The 18,681-nt window shown below is 38.6% G+C and overlaps 1 protein-coding gene across 2 annotated transcripts in view; it reads right to left on the bottom strand.

The window, feature by feature from the left end:
* LOC107102050 (mitogen-activated protein kinase 9-like) overlaps window positions 1-16,704 on the bottom strand; it is a 22,392-nt gene extending 5,688 nt beyond the window's left edge. The window contains exons 1-7 of one of the 2 annotated variants that reach the window (XM_015401219.1): window positions 16,482-16,704; window positions 8,294-8,440; window positions 5,300-5,429; window positions 4,967-5,025; window positions 4,732-4,870; window positions 3,814-3,979; window positions 3,542-3,613 (exon numbers count right to left, since the gene is read on the bottom strand). In XM_015401219.1, the coding sequence (XP_015256705.1) occupies window positions 3,542-3,613; window positions 3,814-3,979; window positions 4,732-4,870; window positions 4,967-5,025; window positions 5,300-5,429; window positions 8,294-8,409 (682 nt within the window). In that variant the 5' untranslated portion in view covers window positions 8,410-8,440; window positions 16,482-16,704. Of the gene's footprint in view, window positions 1-727; window positions 800-3,541; window positions 3,614-3,813; window positions 3,980-4,731; window positions 4,871-4,966; window positions 5,026-5,299; window positions 5,430-8,293; window positions 8,441-16,481 lie in introns of both variants that reach the window. The other variant, XM_015401212.1, reaches the window with a different exon arrangement.
* Window positions 16,705-18,681: the final 1,977 nt, after the last annotated feature.

Raw genomic sequence — 18,681 nt, 5'->3', positions numbered from 1 at the left:
GTCAAGTCTCCTAACTTGAATAAAGGCGCTATATAAGTACATGCCACATGCCATGTTTTAAAAATGAAGACCTACGAAAGACTGATTAAAGACATTTTAATACCAATTAAGGCCTCAGTTTTATTTTGAAGAATTCAATGCCTTTTAAGACTTTTTAAGGACCTGCGGGAACCCTGTGTAGACATCTGTGCTTAAAATACTTGCAAATATAAACAATAATACACACTGAACTCTATCATTAAAGAGATCTTGGCAAACAATAATCCATATTCATCAGTTAAACTGACAGATCCAATTTCACCAAGTGGATCTTTTTAGATTTAGATATCAATCTAATAAAAACAAACAGGAAAAGAAAATGACCTCAGAGGATGAAAAGCAGTATAACCTGAACTGTTCCCACTCAACCATTTCAAGCTACTTGCCGACACAGGCAGGCTGCTGGTGAACGAGAGGCGATAATTAGAAACAGAGACACTATAAATGCTAATGATGTGAATGGCTTCAGTCTGATTCCATCTGACAATTAGAGAGGCTGCAGATGTCTGATCCAGACGTCTGATTATTAATCATTGAAGAGAGAACATGGAAGAATCTTAGTTTAAACCCATTAATCTATTCGACAGCAATAAAATCAAAAAACATCACGTCTGACAGATGTGTCTGAAGGACGACACAGGGCGATAATGAGAGACAAAAACTGGTTTATGAGAAGAGCGAAGGATACGATCAGTGCCTTGGAAGATGACGCTGCCCTTTACCATCTCTCCCATGATGCACCCCACTGACCAGATGTCCACTGGGAACAGAAAACACACAAATGTGACACAAAATCCCACAAACAAAAAAAATAATTACATGAAAAAGTGACAATAAAAAACAAACACATTAAATGCAGAGCAGGGTGTGAAAGAGAATGGTTAGACAAACACGGAGATGTAAAACAAACGGCGCCTCATTGTTTGGGTCCGTCCCCTTCCAGAGCATCGCTCTCCTGCTTTCATCATGCGGCGCACATCTTCAGTCTGGCTTCAAACCGGCTGCAGCCTTCCAGGCCTTTTTCTCGCCTACGCTTATCAGTTTACACAGCTGTTGCTCTCTCCCTCGCTTTCTCTTTGTGTTCATCGATGTGAGTGTGTTTTTAACAGAGGAGCATGGAGTTTGTCTTTCCCTCTCGCTCTCTGAGTTGCCCTGTTTACTTGGGAGGGTTAAGAAGTGGCAAATGGCCATTTACAGTTTCCTCCAGTCCACATCCACTCAAGCTGAAAGCTTTCTCTCCCTCTGATAACATCTCCAGAGCTCTGCACATAATCCGGCGCCGATTCTTCACAAATATCACATGAATCACAAATGCAAACTTTAAAAGTGTACACCAGGGACCTTTTTTTTAAGATCCTATCCATCTCTTTTTCTAACAAAGTGCGTCGAACCAAAACAACCCCAATCACTTTGCATCAATTCCTTGATGTTGCAGCAGCGGATTACATAAGACAACAACTAATCAGGTCATTTTAAAGGCATAGTTTCCAACAAATAAAAACACATTCAGCCCAATAGATTGCTTGGAAACTTCCTGAACTGCTTTAAAAGCTCATCCCTGGTCTTTCCCTCTGTTTTTATTTGACTAAAAGTTTCCTGTCACCCGTTTCAGCCGACTAGAGACCGCTGCTTTCAACTGGCAGCTCACTGCGTACCACTACGACACATGTGCATGTAGATTTGACACTGAAAGAAACGAACCGTCTGCAGGAACAACGGATGAGAACCGTATTCTGTTAGGTATGAAAAAAGGTCCAAGCGAACAAAAGGAAGGGGTCATAAAATGGTTAGACGTTGGATTAGTATAGTTTACATGCGCTATTGTGCCCCATGCTCTGATTGAACAGACATTCTCTCACAAATCAGTAAATCCACCCTTCATCACATTTAATGACTAAAAAATGATCATAAAGGATCTCATATAAAAAGTGGTGTCACGATATGTGAGAACTGGTGGATTTACTGAGCGCTGGATTGAAGAACTTGGAAAGTTGGTTTCTACAGATTTATGTAAATTGTAATTTGATCTGCACATTATATTGCAAAGTTATTCAGGGTGCACACTGCAAAGGAATGCATGAACTTCAGTAGATTCAGGTTCCCTGTGCCTCTATTACATCTGATGCCTAAAAACCTCGTTGAAGTTTAATGGGCGTGAAAGTTACATAAAAAACTACAGATATTTTGTTTAGAGGCAAGTCTTTAAATTTAACCTTGTTGATATAATCCTTTTCTATGGGTGTCCATTGAACCTTTTATTTGTGAATTTATTACAAGACATTATTTGATTGTTTACCAACTTGATCAGATTTCTCTAATATTGAGCACATTATAAAAACTGGGACATCTCTAGGGGTGGGTATTGGCAAAGAGGTCACGATTCGATTCGAATCACGATTCACATGCCACGATGCGATTCTATCACGATGCATCACGATACTTGAAATATTGCGATGCATCGCGATATTTTCACTGAACACTGTAAGAAAAAAATACAGCCCTTACCAGTGGCTGACTGGCTGGGTATGATCTGGATTGTGTCTTCAATTGATACATAACTGAAAGCAACTGAATTCATACATAGCTGTATTTATTGAAATGCCTTCTGGAGGTGTTGCCATGGAAACAAATACTGGACAGAAATATTAATATTACTGGCGTGGACACACTGACAAAAAGATCTTAGGATTCATCAATCTTTAAATAACAAAATAAGGATAATCAGTGCCGTTTACATGGACTCAGTGGTCCTTTAAACCAATGAAATGAAAACATTCAAATGTATATTTCCCCTTTTGCAAATGACGTGCATCATATCAATTTCGTTTTTTACCTTCTTTGTTTTTAAAGCCAAAATGCATCCAAGCATCTGACTTGAAATGTGATGGAGCCGCGGAGCGAATTTTCATAGTGTCCTCCATGTTTTATTTCATATGACTCGTCGCAGTATCCCGCGGCCGGACATGCTTGTGACACAAAGCAGCGGGCGTCAACACATCCGCAGCGACATCTGCTGGACTGGAAGCTGTATTCCACTTGGTTTGGCTGATGTGCACCAACCATTCATGTATTTTATTCATTTTTCTTTTTTAAATAATCGATTCTTGCCTTCAAGAATCGATGCAGTAGATCACAAAAATTAGAATCGCGATGCATCGTCATGACGATTATTTTGCACACCCTTAGACATCTCAGTCACTTGTTGCATGCAGGACCTATAGGATACCTGGAGCATCAAGAGAGCCTAATTTTAATAAAGACTTGCAAAAGCCTCCAAATTCCTGTTTGTTGCAATAAACTCTATATCCAAAGAAATTGTCTTCTTGTTGGCTAAAACTGTTAAAACAGATTAAAATATTGGGTACAAAATATTGACCTAGAGATTCACTAAAATAATCCTAAAATTGACCATTAACAGATTTCTGTATCTGAGGATTCAATGCAGTGAAAACCAAAGGAAGATGTGAAACAAGGTTAATAGGAGGAAGATAAGGAAGGATACAGTCCTTTCCAGGAAAGAGGACTTTATGACAGATCATTTCAGCCATAATGCAGCCAACTGACCACAGGTCCACTGAAGCAAAGTAGTGGCAGATTAAAAGCATTCAGTGACATCCACAAACACTAAACAGAAGCACTAATAGATCGACAAGATCAAATGTAATAGAAAAATTAAAAACAATCTTTTTTTTTAAAGAGATTTTTTCATTAAAGAACACGTTGGTAAACAAAAAAAGATCTGAAACCGTTCCTGTCTCTGCGAAATATGCTCACCGTTCTCCTTATACTTCATGCCCAGAATGACCTCCGGGGCGCGGTAATATCTGGTAACTACATAGGGGGTCATCATAAAGTTTGTGCAAGCCGTCCTCGCCAGACCAAAGTCAAGGATTTTCAGAGTGCAATCAGACTTCACCACAATGTTGCTGGGCTTCAGATCCTGGAGGGGAAGAAAAATATCTACCATTTTTATATGTTATCATATCATAACATTTTATATCACCTTTTTTTATAGATGTCGGCTTTTTTTTCAGTGTTTCACTGTGAATGGCTGAATGTGTTTTCTTCATCCTCTGACATGGCTGTGTTTCCTGGATGGAGCCGCCTTTTACAGCAGCTTTTTGTATCTCTGCTTCTGTTTCCCTGAACCCCAGTCGGCCTCGGTAGATATCCGCTCACACTGAGCCTGGTTCTGCTGGAGGTTCCTATCTGTTCAAAGGGAGTTTTTCCTCTCCACTGTCGCTACAAGCATGCTTAGTCTGAGGGATTGCCTTTGAGTCAATGACTCGATGCAATCAACTGGTTTTCTTTAAATAGAAAACTTTGAATCAATTTGATTGTATAATCTGGTGAACTGTAAAGTGCCTTGAAATGACATGTGTTGTGAATTGATGCTATAGAAATAAACTGAATTTAATTATACAAGCTGTAGATTAATTAGCAGGTAGGTTATTTATGAAAACAAATCAAAGCAGAAATAGAAAAACTCAGAATAACAAGGCTTGTTTAGAAGCTACCAGAGGACAGCTTTACTCTCAAAAAATCCAAAGTATGGCGGGCGAATTTGGTCATGATTTGGGCTTGTAATGACCTGAACCTCTTGAATTAATAATTTATATTATTTTCTCTTAACTGTCTTTTACATAAGCTCATGTTTCTATCACCTTTAGCACAGCTGACCCCTGGACTCACCCTGTGGATGATCCCAGCTGAGTGCAGGTGCCTGATGCCACAAAGGATCTGATAGAGCAGGTAGGACATCCTCTCATGGTCTAGGTCCATGTGGATCACCTGACATAAACTGGCATCCATGAGCTCCATCACTAGATAGCTAAATTAATGGAAAAAAATAACAGAAAAACATATGGATAAGTTATTTAGTGTGAGCAGATTTGTAAGGCTCTAGAAACCCTCGCCGGTCACTCACAGATCCTGGAACTCCTCCAGAGACTTCTGAGGCGTGAAAACATTGATCAGACGGATGATCTGCGAGGGTAAAGACAGACTCACTCTGTTACTCTCCTACTCTCCTCTTTGAAAAGAGAGATTGATTTTCTCCCCTCAGTTATGTTGACTCATCTGATCTCACACAAATAATGTCAAACTGTAACACTTCAAATATAGCTGCGTTCTGTTTTTAAGCTATAGCTCAACTCATAAAACCAGTATCCTTTTCCATGATTTATTTAGGCTCATTTGAATCTCTTTAAAATAATAAAACGTGGTTTTAAGCAGGTTGGAGCTTCACATAGAATCTTACATTTTTGTGGTTGACACATTTGAGCAGCACCAGCTCCCTGTAGGCTCGCTTTGCATGGGTCTGGTTCTGAAAGGGCCGACAGAGCTTCTTCACAGCCACTGGTATACCAAGGACCGTATCCAGGGCAGAGCTGGGCACAGATTACATTAAAGAGAAAAGAAAAAACAGAAACAAAGGTTAGAAACAAACAAATGTATTTCACTGAGAGAATCTCCTGTTGACCTCGAGGTAAACAAAAATCCAAGATCCATTTTATATCAGTTTATATTGTTAAAATCATAAAACCTAACTATTGTAAATATTAAAATTATTAAGTTTCAGTCATCTGATTGGTTCTAAACAGTTTTTGCTGAGTCTGTTAGTCCCACCCGCTCCTTTCCACAGTAAATCACAGTAAACATTGCATAGGTCAGTCTGGCTGGCCAGGCCAGGATTACACAGCAGAAGTGTTCAAGCTGAACATTGAAACAGGCAAAATGACATTTGATTTTAATAATATAATATTATAGATCTATTAAAATGCAGCTCACGTTTAAAATAAAGCACTTCCATCTACAGTAGGCTGGCTTTTAGTCATTATCAGAAACAAAAGCTTCAAAAAGGTCATCAGGAACGCCAACGTTTTCAGTTTAACCATTTTTACATTACTGTTGTTGGAAAAAAAATTCAGACTTAGACTAAGTTTATGGTCTTTTCGTATACTGTAACAGTCACTATTGTGAACTGTCTCTTTAAGATATTGCTAGGTGCCACTGTTTCTCTGCAGAGAGCGCGGGAGACGTGATGCAGAGAAATACATGTACTCAGATGGACATGTCAATTCCCTATTTTCTTTGTAATATTACGGTTTGTTTGGACTCTGCTCATTCTTCACGAGTTGTAAGTTTTTGACCGTCATCTTCCTTAAACGCAACCCTAAACGTTACAATACACAGAGCGTGTACAAAACTGAATTTCTATGCATGTAGATCACAACAGTGAAATGAACATTACCATTTATAAAGTGCAGCAGTGGTCAAGAATTTAAACTTAAACAGAAAAATTTCCGTCGAACAGGAAGGAAAGACTGGTCGTCTGACCTGCTTCAGCTTATTGGGCTCTAAATGGTCGGTCTAGAAAAGAAACAATACGTTTCTGACCAGTGAACTCACCACACCTTAAAGCTTTGATGCTATGTGAAAAACAACGCCCCCTGGTGTAGAAACTTTTACTGAGTTAAGCCTGGTTTTTGCCAAATCCACACCAGCCAAATGATGTCATGTTAGCACCAACGCCCCTCCAGGCACTAATCGCACTGCACATCTAGAAAAAATCTTGACTATGAAAACATCTCTGTGAGGAAAAACATGTTGGGGGAGTGACATTTCCTACTGACAAGGGTTTGCAAATATAAACATCTAAAAACCTCTTCTGCTTCCATCCATAAATATCACTACCATCAACACACTAAAAACACTCCTGGAAAGCAGTTACTGTTACTCTCAGATGAGATAGAGGCATTGAAAAAGTTGGAAACAGCTGAAGTTTCTACCTCTTCATGTGGTGCGGTGTTATACGCTTGTAGTCGTATAGGGGAAAATGTCCCCGTTTCATTGCAGTATTTAAAAAGTTGGAAAAAAATAAATAAATAAAAACATCATTTAAAATATTGAATTAAATGTAAACACATCAATAGTTTTAAATAAAAAAAAAATGCAATTTAAAAAAAGTACAAGATACAAACTAGACATCAAACCCGCATCTATGATCACCAATGCCTGCTGAAGCTACAGTGAAAAAATGTTTTAAATACTGATAATTTTGATTGTTTAAAAAGCTGCAAAGTGCTATAGACGGTTGTCAACAAAACAACACCAGAAAATAACTGACGGAGGAAGAGATGCGCGTGACGGAGAAAGCAAGGCTGCAGTGGGGGGCTAACTGCGAAATTTAAGAGAGATACGCACAGACCTCCGCTTCCATCAATCCTGCTCTCCAACATCCGCTCACTGGAAAACCATCCATCATCCATCCATCCATCCATCCATCCATCCATCTTCTTACACGCTTAATCCCAAGCGGGGTCACGAGGGGTGAATTTAGAGAATCCAATTAACCTAACATTCCTGTTTTTGGACTGTGGTAGGAAGCCAGAGTACTGGCTCCGGCTTCCTATCCTTCTCCAGCATCGTCTGTCGCTGCTAAACCTGCCGATGGCACGACTGCTGCTTCAACCACGTCAGCCTCTTCAACCCAGCGGGCTACGACCCTCACAGCATCGTCATCATCGTCCTCTTCCTCCCCTGAGCCAGGAGAAGTGAGTGCTTCAGGAGCCAGAGGCAGTAGCAGCAGCATAACAACACCTGCTGCTTACCTTATCAAGGCTGCACTTTAAAAACTGAAATTGTCTAAAGAACTGTTCTAAACCTAATTTCTCTTTGTCTACACTTGTTTATACAAAATAAATCTGTCTAAAATCTGTCTAAGTTGTGGACACTAATTGTGAACTAGCTCTGTTTTTAGTGAAATCCAGCATTCAGAGAGAGGAAGCAATGCGTTTAAACTGATGGTTCTGGTTGCTGTCTATTAATGATAGTTTCACATATTTTTTTTTTCATTTTTCTTTCCAGTAACATAACAGGTTCATGTTTTGTTATATAAATATGTTTTTAATATTTTATAAATAACTTTAATAATGTGTAAGAAAACATTTTTTATTTATCCAGTCAGTATGTAACACAGGAGCACAATGAATTGTTAAAATATAATGATGTACCCGTTTTTCTTTTAAAACTCCGTATAGAGTAAAAAACTGCATTTAGCCCTTCATGTTATCGACAGATCCTCTTGACAAGAGAAAACTTGATCAATCTATCAATTAATCATTTGTCCATCCATAAGATCAATCAACTTTAGAAGAATTCAATCATCAATATTTTGCATCCCTTTTAATATAGAATTCAAAATTATCTGAAAACAAATCAATTAATAAAAACTATAGTAGCAACACCTTACCAGACAATGCCTTGGGCCCCGGAGCCAATGGCACGGAGCTGCTGGTAGCGTTTGAGCACAGTGAAGGTGGAGTCCCCCACCTGGACACTGTAGAACTGACCCTCCGTCTCACTCATCGTGCCGAGCAGTGAGGACCAGCAGCACAATCTGTCCGAACACAGAAGAAAACATGGATTATGACCTCAACAGGAGGACAGAGATCACACAGGGTTGCTTATCCTGAGACCTGATTACTCATTTCATTTTCAGATCAGTATAGAAGCAAACAATCATGTCTTTCTGCCCATTTTTTTCATCTTATAACATAATGAGAGAGAAGATGCTGATGCTGAAGCTGGTAACGTTTCTGCGAGTATAGATATGAATAATCAAGGCCAACAGAGAAGCTAGAAAGCTTAAAGCGTTCCTCAGGCTCTCGCTGCCATCTTCAAACTCAGACTGAGACGCTCCTGCTATATAAACACAGACAGAGCTCAACGACTAGCACAGGCAGCATTCAGATTCAAGGCGTTTGTGATCTGAAGGCAGTTTCACTGTGCAGAGTCGAGCTCTGCCAGCATGAGTTCGTACATGTTAAGAAAACACACAACGTGTTTGTGGTTTTCTGACATATGCGGCTGGGTTAGCTCTGATTCCTGAGGCAGGAAGTGAGAGGGTATTTTTCTTGGCAGTCATTTCTGTGTGTGCGCTTGTATGTGGGCGAAGACACAACGTCATGTAGCTATGCAACAGCGACTAGTGATGGATGCATTTAAAAAAGCCACAAAAACAAACAGAAAAACTGAGTTATTTGTTTTTTTTTCTGCTCTTTTTGTTTTGACAGGATAAGAATGAGAGGATTAACTGGTCTGGATGCCTCACAGATAAACCTTCATACACAGAAGGATCAGAGGAGACCTTATGGAAACCTTATGTAACTGTAGAATGATCTGAAAAACATTTTTAAAGGATGTAAAAACCTAAACTATTCCAGACATAATTTCCCAGAGTCGTTTTTTTCTGATATAAAATACTAAAGTTTACTGCAAAAATATGGCAGATATGAACAGGAATATCCTGGAAACACCAGAAATTAAAAGCAAGGAAGCAAAGACCACAAGGATACAAAGCAGATAAGGAGAGAAAGAAGGAAGAATACAGGAATTAGTCATTTTATTTTCCCACTTTTCCAAATTTGGAAAATAATGAAATCAAATTCTAGATTTTTCCAAACTCTATTTAAACCCTTTTAACATTACCTTATTTTCACACAGAAAGATTATAGCCATGACTTTAACAGTACAACTGTAATAACACTGCTTCAGATGCATGTCACAAAATATACCCCCATCTGTTGCATTTTCTCTAAACCTAAAATATCTGATTTAACCGCCATTATTACAATCTTTGCTTCTAAAATTCAGTTGCTTATCTCTAAATGCTCACAGCAGCACACTGTGCATTAAAACACAGTCTGATGAGAAACCCTTCTCCTACAAAGCCGTTTTCCTGCCTATTATTTTATTGTAAATACGCAGAGAATTTAACTTTCCACAGATGTGTTTATTATGGAATGGTGTTTCCTTGACCCTGTGCAAGACTTAAAGCTGATTCAGCATATTATAAGATTATCGTTATCATCAATATTACTGCGTTCAATAATTATGTGCGATCTGTGCAATCACTGTAGGCTAATATTCCTTGCATTATGAATCTGCCTTTTTCCTGCTAATATTTAGCTCACAGTTTGACAGCAGCAGATCCTTACAATCAACATGGCGTTAATGACCTAAAGGTCACAGAGCAGGGCTCTCATCAGCATATTTCAGCGTAACAGGCAGTAGAGCTTGAAAAAGTCACTGTTACACTGAAAATCAGGCCGATATCCTCTTTGACTGACACCTGGGCTTCTAACTCATATTTCAGCACAAATGGTGGTTAGGTTGAAATTTTTTGAGTTACAATGGAAATATGCTGATACCCTGACTTAATGCACTTAGCAGCAGTGGAAATTGTGTTTTTAGATACATTTAATTGTTATTTGCACCCATGAAGGGAAGCGCAGTGAAAACATGAACCCTGGACCATTAGGACTGCCATTGGCTCGGCTCCCCAAGACAAGAAAACCCATTAGCACTAAGCTGCAACACAAACGTATTGCCTTTGTCAATACATTCTACAATTTCCCCCAAAAAAGCAACGGCAAATCTAGCCACTATTTTCTGTCGCATTCAAGACTTTGGTGAAATAAAAGCGCCTCCAAGCAAAACACTGACAGGAAGTCGGACGCAGCAGCTGCAGCCAGTTTCTGCAGTCACAGAGAGAATAGCGACTCTTCCCCATTAAAAGATACTCACACATGTGCAAAGCTTCCACCTATCCCTACTAAGGGTGGAACGGTTCACAAAATCCACGGTTCGGTTCGCGGTTTCGTGGTCACAGTTTTCGGTTCGGTACATGTTGATTGTTAGCCTGACATGTTGGTCGTGTTGCTGTTAGCATAAACAAAACGTGTTGCACAATGCTTGCACACTGTTGCACTTTTATCCACAACTTTCTTTCCGCCGTCATCGTAGGTCACTCTAAATGCAAAGTGGTCCCATACAGAAGACCTATAACCTATGCTGCTGGCACGTCTTCCAACTCCTGTTCTTTCCCACTCGCCATACCCATGAGAAAAAGGAGCAGCGCATGAACCGAACAGAACACACACGAACCGAACCCGAGACAGTGGAACCGAACGGTTCGGACGGTTTTAATAAACCATTCCATCCCTAATCCCTACTGAATTAAAAAGTGGTGTGGAAACAAAATATTTGGCATACCGGTATTTTTTTCTTTGAACCTGTTTTGCAGTAAAATGGATCCTTCCCTCATTTAATCCGTGCACCGCCTCATCCACTGTGTGCCACTATTTTAAGTTAAATTTGATAACTAAACATGGATTTATGTGAAGTACAGGTCAAAATAACCTTGTGTAACACTAGAAATTATGTTATAGATTTCATCTTGAGTTTTAAACCAAGTTGGAGTATTTTAATCACTTCCTGTCTTGCTAATTAATTCAGCTGTTACATGCAAACTGCGTGATGACATCATTTTAGCACCCTCTGAATAAAGATCCTGGTGAGTCCATAAAAGCGTAACAAGAAAGAAAGGAAAGGTAATAAAAAAGGGTTTATACATATCCTGCTTGGTATTGTCATTTGAGTTATGAACAGTCTAATAAAATTTTATTCCTAAATCTCTATTAGGAATTTAACATTTGGAGATGAATGCACATAAAAATTATGTTCCTTGAAAATCCAAGCATTGTTTTTTAAGAAACTAACAGCTTTACACCTGTACATTTACCTACATCGTTTTTCCAAAAAGCAATGACTGTATATATGCTGCTGTTTTTTTTTCTTATTATTCTTTATTTCTCAAAAACTGTTTGTATGTACCTTTTATCTGTTGTTTTAGATTATCCCTTCACAACTTCATGTTTCTTTCAGAATATTCATTCTATTTTGTCTTTCCATAACATTCTGCCTACCTTTAAAATCCCTTGATAAAAAACAAATATATTTATCCCCTTTTTTCCTCTCCTTCATTAGCTGATTGGATTCTCTCTCACATTTCCGTCTTAGCTCGCTCCCTTCACCTGAAAGAAGTTTTTTTGTAGTCCCCTCTGTCAGGTATTAGTCATGGTAATTTTTTGGCAATGGCAGCGCCTCACTCTTTTGGTCTTTATTGGATTTCCCCCAGGTTTCCCCACAGAGAGCGATGCTGGTTTATTTATATTTAGAAGTGACTCTGAATATAGCCCCCCTGCTGTGGAACTTGATGGAATAATAGGAGTAGAAAAAAGCAGATTGATAAGACTGTACTAAATTATAATATTACAGTATGTTTTCTATGAAGCCTAGATAGATCAGCACTACACTACTTATATTTCCATAACAGAAACTAAATGGTGTGATATTTAATTATATTCTCTTGTTTTTGACAAATCTGGATTTAAATACAAATATGTGTACATATTTCAATGTAATTGAATGTAACTCTGTAACTCTGAAAGGTAAATCTGATATTCCTAGGTGAAATCTGGACTGCTGTAGGTGACTAGCAAGGTGGATGAGTCACAGCCTCCATCGTGATCATATTTCTAGCCCTTAGTGATGAGTGCATCATGACAAAGTTAGAAACTCCAAACTATATTCATGCATCTGCAAGAGTGGGTGAAAAAAAAGAGAAAATGAACACAGTGGTGGATTGAACACATAACTGATGCCAATGTTGTAAAGGCCAGAACACCAAGTCTTTGTGTCCGATCCGACAGAAAATTGTGTCAGACGGGGTTGTGGCGATTGGCGCCAATTAAAATCAATGGGGATGATCACCGCCGACATGATTTCATGCAAGGGGGGCTTAGGTGCGACTGAGATAGTCTATTTTAGGTAGAACTGGCAGCAATTCAGCTGCAATTGCATGGGTCTGACAGGAAGAGAGACGCGGTTACAAAGTAAAACACGCTTTGGGGGAAAATCCAAAATAAAATCTGTTAATCGCACAGGGAAACAGTCAGTTTATGGAGGTGCGTATTCTGTTTATAATAAGCAGAACAGACTTGTGCAAAAACAATGAATATAAAAATCAAAACAAGAATACTTTACCCACGATAGGAGTTCAGGAGGACAGAAAATATAAAGTAGTGATCCTTTTAGAGCCTCAAAAAAAACAACGAGGGACAGAAAGTGCAGTTTATCAATCCTTTTGAACAATAATATTACTTCAGGATTAAAAAAGGATAGAGTAAAATACTGATCCTCTTGGAGCCTCACAAAAAAACAAAATAATGAAGTGCAAATAAAGCAGGTAAGCACTGCATATCTCTCACCTCTTTATGACAAGAAGAAAGAAGAACTTTAAAGATCTCTCCGAGAATAACCTCTCACTGCCTCAGTCAGCATATAAACCGTCCCAAGGCGTTTATTGCTGTGTTTTTCTTTTCTTCAGATGTAGATCTCATTATGTTTTTAATACAGGCATAGGAACATTCTCTATCTGATCTGGTTTGAGATGCTGCACAGACTCGTTAATTGGCGCTTTTCTTTATAGCTGCGCTGGTAGCTTTTTATTTATTATTTAAATACTTTTCATAATCTTGCCAAGTCAAATATGGGAAATTGTTTTAATTTGTGTATAGCACAGAGACACAAGTGAAAATATTCTGCTCAGATCTGCTCACAGCCTCTCTTTCACAGTCAGTGTGACTTGGATCAGAGATTAAAAAGTCAAATGCAACCAGTGTGTTCAGGCCTTAACGTACAACATTATTCTGAAAAAAGGTCTCACTAACACCTAGATGGAGATTTTTGCCTTAGCAGGATTAAAGCTGGAAGAGATTTGTCTTTTTGCTAAACAGCATAGAACCGCTGCAATTAATGTTTAGCACAAAAGACATGAGATTTAAAACAGGCCAAGTGCCTGCTTTAAATAAAACAAATACGTGTAAATATTATGCAAGGGGGGATTTTTACAGACAATAAAAAATTATTTTAAAAAATCAGACTATCAAACTTCTTTTTATGAACACAAAGAGGTTTAACTAAGGTTTCACTTCGCAAGTTTACTGAAAACTAAGTTTTTAAACCTGAAATCTGAGTTTTACAAAGAGAGTTTCCTCGACTTCTGTGTCTGTTACCGTAGTAACATCCTCCCAGAGCTGTTCAGAAGCCGATTTTCCTAAATCAACTCAGAGTGTCCTCTGTCTCTGCCCTCCTTAAAGCCAATCAAGTCGTTTCATTTCCTAATTTACTGGAGATTTTTTTCATATTTTCATAGTTTTGTGCAAAGAGCAAAATAAAATAATTTACTAGGTTAGACACATGAAGTGTTAGAAACACAAACACAACAGCCACATCTAAAACCACAAGTTTTATTTACTTTATACCTACTTTATATCTTTATCTTTTTTATTTTACAGCTGAAACAATTAATCGGATTAATCATGATTAGATAATTGAAATAATGGTCAACTAATTTAGAAATCAATTCATAAGTTAACTGGAGTATAGAGACTGTAAAATATGCCTTTAGCTGACAGAGCAACCCCCTTATAGCAGTAATTATACCAAGATTGTAAAAAATATAAAAAAAAATGTCATTTAATATTAAAAAAAAAAGAATGTTTTCTTCTGTCAATATGCTCTATTTAGAATGCCTCGAATGGAAAAGTCGAATTTCGTAAAAAATCTTCTTTAAGGAATGTTTGGCTATATGATTATTAATTGATTACTCAAGAAAATAATTGACAGATTAATCAATTTGCAAAATAATCGTCAGTTTCAGCCCTACTTTATTTACAGTTTATTTCTTATCTGCTTTTTAAAGCTTTAATTCAAATGAATCCCACATGTTTCAGTCACATGGTTTCAATGCGGTTATTCCTAAAAAAGGAATGACCTTAGGGAAAGGATAAGTAATACATTTTGGTGATAACAACCAACCTACTGGTAGGTAAGAGGTACAATCTGAAGCCATTCAATGCGACTGATCACTAAAAAAAGGCCATATGTTCGGATGATAACATCTGAAACGGCTGCAAATAGCCAATAGCCACTGAATGATGGAAGACAGAATGAATGGAAGACAGAATGAATATGAGGAACCCCATGTGGTGATGCAAACGTCCTACCTGATACGTTTTTATTCTTCGCATTCACCTTCTGTCAGGTGATTACACCTACATAGAATACATTAATCCAATACCATTCAAGTAATAAACTAGTTCCCCCCACCCCCCATTATCTTGGTTATTCTGAGCAATCTCTATAGTTATGCTGCTATAGGCTTAGACTTCTGGAGGACATAGGGACCCCTATTTCATGATTTTGCTTCATTCTATCTCTATTCTTCCACTCTGCAGAATCTGTTAGTTTAATCTCTAACGTTATGCTCTCTCTGCCTTTTCTCATCGTAGCTTTGCCTCATCAGTTCCTGTTTGGCTGTGACACCACCCAGGAGTAGGGCTGGGTATTTTTGCCAAAGTCCTTATTCGATTTGATTGATTAAAACAATTCTAAATCGATTAAATCGAGGGATTCCATTCGACTCAACGAGTCGATGCAATCAGCTGGTTTTCCTTAGATAGAAAACTTTGAATCAATTTCACTGTATGATCTGGTGAACTGTAAAGTGCCTTGTGATGACTTGTGTTGTGAATTGGCGCTTTATAAAAAAACTGAATTGAATTGAACAGACTATGGCAGGCTGTTTTGATATATATTAGTTTTGAATTAGCTGTGTGCTCTCCAAATATGAACAAAGGGTTTTCCACCTCAAGGAAATCATAAAAATCTCATACCATTACACGCCTGATGGTGACAAATAGGATTGACGTGATATGTATATACTTTTTTTTAACCCTACTAGTTTAGGAGAACTGATGAGAGCTGTGACCTTCATAAAATCCTCAGCATCCTCAACAATAACTCATGAGCTGAGCCCAGCTTTGGGTTCTGACGTGGCTCTCAGTGGGGAGGTGGATAAGGAGAGTCGGTGAGCTCATATCAGATTAACATGACCTGAAAAGTATGTGTCATTGTCATGTAGCATCTACAACTACACCCATGATGCTGCAGCTGCTGTTTCAAATGGCAATTTAAGGAGGGGGGAGGATTAACCTTAAGGTGGAAGGGAATGCTTCTGTGATTCCTCTACACATGACAGGTAAATTCAGTGACTATATACAGACGCTGATTCGTTGACATGTATCTGGCATGGAAAATAAACCAGATGAGGGTGAAAATAGTCCATGCGATCATCACATTGCAGCTGTGTTTGTGTTAAACAGCTGTCTGCATGTTTATGTCGATTTGATTGCGTTGAGCTATATCAACCAAACAAAACCAAAGGTACAGATAACATTTAAGCAGAGACAAAATAACAGGATATTCATGCAATAAAATAAATAGTTTGAGACTGGTGGTATTCGCTGCTGTAACAGCAGAGAGGGTGATTCACAGGACTACAGTCGCACCAAAATTAGCTGAATCTAGCCAATGCTTAACCGGACACACCGGTCAGTGGGCCCTAAACTAGCAGTCTGACGCCATTCCTTGGGTAGCAATGCGGTAATCGGGCCGCCGGGGCTGAGCTGGAAGCCCTGACAGTCCGAAGAGGGACGAGGAGAGGAGGCGGTAGCTGCAGCAGTTAAACCTACCTTCTCCTTTCGCCGCTCCCAGGAAGCTCCCATGCATCCAAAACGTGGGTCAAACTCTCTCCCCACCTTTTTAGGAATAATTTCTGAGAATTTTGTTTAAAAAATGACCACAGTCACGACCAGTAAGAGGCAGAAAGAGCTCTGGTTCCGAGCGAAACTCTAAGCAGCGGCAGCAGAAGCTCAGAGGAGCCGAAACCAGCAGAGGCAGAGCGCCGAAGGAAGGTGACGTCATCCCGTACAGTTCACGTCCACACAAAAAACTTGGTTGATAAAGTTTGGTTAGCATTAGCATTATGTAGTGACATGTCAAAATTTCTGGTTTTTGATTAGCAAAATGCTAAAGTTAACGTGATGTAAGAAACTGTCTTGTAGTAGAATGAGGCTGTTTCTTTTAAAATTTTCTCCTTAGGTTTTGTATGTTTCCTTTGGTTGTAATAATACTGACTGTTTATTAATTAATTTATATCTGTTGCCTTTAATATTTTATATATTTTATTTAATATTTAAGTTTATAATATATGTTGTCTTCTTTTTTATGTAAGAGTGATTCCTACTTGTAAATAATGTAAATGTAAATACATTTTTTTGTTCAATAAAAAAAAAAAAAAAGGTTAGGATTAGTGATCACTCTGTTTAGCATTATCCATCCATTTTCTTTACACGCTAAATCTCAAGTGGGGTTGCTGGTGCCTATCTCCAGCTGTCTATGGGTGAGACGCAGGGTCCACCCTGGACAGGTCGCCAGTCCGTCGCAGGGCAACACAGAGACATACAACCATACAACCACTCACACCTAAGGAAAATTTTGAGAAGCCAATTAACAGTCATGTTTTTGGACTGTGGGAGGAAGCCGGAGTACCCGGAGAGAACCCACACAGGCTCAGGGAGAACATGCAAACTCCATGCAGAAAGACCCTGAGCTGATAATGGAACCTAGAACCTTCTTGCTGCAAGGCAGCAGTGCTACCCACTGCGCCACTGAGCCTGTTTAGCATTATACACTGATTAAAAAAAACAAAACAAACAAAGGAAACACTTAAATAGCACATCCTACATCTAAATAAATGAATATTTTTATTGAATACTTTGTTCAGTACAAAGTTGAATGTGCTGACAAAAAAAAAAAAAAAAAATCACACAAAAATGATCAATGGAAATCAAATTCATTAACCAATGGAGGCCTGGATTTGGAGTCACACTAAGTTGACCAGATTTTTAGAATCTGGGGTCATTTCCGTCTCGTAGATAAAAATCAAAATTTTATTAGGAAACTGGGACAGTGATGCATTTATCTACTTTTACATTTATCAATGTATTAATATTTAAACAACGAAAACCAATTGTAAAGTCCAGGAATGTGTCTCTTAATATTGCTAGTATTTCATAAGATTAATAAAATTAGTGGCATCTGGTCATTCAGTCTTCTCTGTCTTCTTCACTCTCAATCGTCTTTTCTTTCTAGCTCTCTTCTGACTTCTGCCTGCTCCCTAACTTTTTTAAATTGTTTTTCTTCCTTCTCCACTCTTATACCATTTTCTTTCTATCAGTCTTCTTACTCTCCTCTTCTATCAATCTTTCAATACATTACAAACATTAGTACAACATGAACACTTACAATTTAAAAGTTACAATACGATTCTTGTTTCACACACCTGATGGAAGTCGGTCATTTTTAGATGAGAAATTGGGGTTATTCAGGAGTTGCAACAACATCTGCGACCCGTCGTACTATAGCCCCATCTACACTACTCTCCGTGCCATGCTTAGATCAGTTAACCATGCTGATCGCGGTTCCTTACGACCGTTTACACACACGCTAGCATGGTTTCTCGCCTCCTAGTGACAATCTACGGTACTACTGCTCTCTTGAGGTAAACAAGCAAATCAATAGGCAGTGCCAGTAATATTAAGGAAGTTTGATTATAATTCTGATATTTTGTTGTTTGCGAAAAGTCGGGCGAAGAAGCCAGCCTTTGGTGAATTTACCTGACAGAGTCGGCTTTTGCGAAGTGTATACGACAAACGATAGTCTAATCAGGGCTTACAGACGCAGGAAACGACGACAGACGTTGAGATTCATCACACTGCTAAGCAGAATTATCATTGGAAATCATGTGGCACGAGCATGGAGTTTGCATGTTCTCCCTGAGCACGCGTGGGTTCTCTCCGGGTACTCTGGCTTCCTCCCACAGTCCAAAAA

The sequence above is a fragment of the Cyprinodon variegatus genome, unplaced genomic scaffold (assembly GCF_000732505.1).
Source record: "Cyprinodon variegatus isolate N-32 unplaced genomic scaffold, C_variegatus-1.0 Scaffold31, whole genome shotgun sequence".
In the NCBI taxonomy this organism is placed as follows: Eukaryota; Metazoa; Chordata; class Actinopteri; order Cyprinodontiformes; family Cyprinodontidae; genus Cyprinodon; species Cyprinodon variegatus.
The sequence above is the reverse complement of the archived record's forward strand: the minus strand, read 5'-3'. Positions and strand labels throughout refer to the sequence as shown.